Source organism: Anneissia japonica, unplaced genomic scaffold, assembly GCF_011630105.1.
Source record: "Anneissia japonica isolate Jap-2015-1 unplaced genomic scaffold, ASM1163010v1 scaffold288023_len281633_cov177, whole genome shotgun sequence".
NCBI classification, from domain to species: domain Eukaryota; kingdom Metazoa; phylum Echinodermata; class Crinoidea; order Comatulida; family Comatulidae; genus Anneissia; species Anneissia japonica.
This window is the reverse complement of record NW_022714865.1, coordinates 68,686-69,258: the sequence shown is the minus strand read 5'-3', so window position 1 is coordinate 69,258 and position 573 is coordinate 68,686. Positions and strand designations below refer to the sequence as shown.

The 573-nt window shown below is 35.4% G+C and overlaps 1 protein-coding gene across 1 annotated transcript in view; it reads right to left on the bottom strand.

The window, feature by feature from the left end:
• The window catches only part of LOC117109121, a 5,704-nt gene that overhangs the window by 1,166 nt on the left and 3,965 nt on the right, over nt 1-573 (bottom strand). Inside the window, exon 3 of the mRNA XM_033251367.1 lies at nt 195-419. Coding sequence (XP_033107258.1) covers nt 195-419 — 225 coding nt within the window. The remainder of the gene's footprint in view (nt 1-194; nt 420-573) is intronic.

Below are 573 nucleotides of genomic sequence, written 5' to 3'. Positions count from 1 at the left end.
GCTCTATTCTGATTGGTTAGGTCTTAAATTCGATCGACACTTCGTAAAACTCTTTTATTTCAATGAAGGCCATTAAGTTTGTAAGCAATTAGAATATTGAATGTAAATTTATTTGTATGACAATGCGCTCAGATAATACTTCTCAGTACCAGATAAATGGTATCGAAGTACATAATATAATAATTATTATTTACCATGACTTCCCAACTTAAAATATCATAACCACCGCCATCTATATCCGGTACATTCTCGAATGTTTTAGGATTACTGTTATTCATTGTTGAATTCTTTAGTTGATAGTTTAATGAGGTTGCGAATTTTCTGGGGTAAAACCATTTTCCCCAGCGGTGAGAGCCTTTGACAAATTGTAGAGACGAACTGAGAGGAATCGGATCCACTGGTAACCAAATAGAACAAACCTATAAAAAATATGAAAGAAATTATATGTTAAAGTTTCTGCGTCGATTATCGAGTTACACTGAGGCAGATAATCGGTACAAGTTTTTTCAAATAGGCATAGCTGCTTCAATCAGTCGGAAAGCAGTGGTGGCGTTAGGATTTTCCCAACGGGGG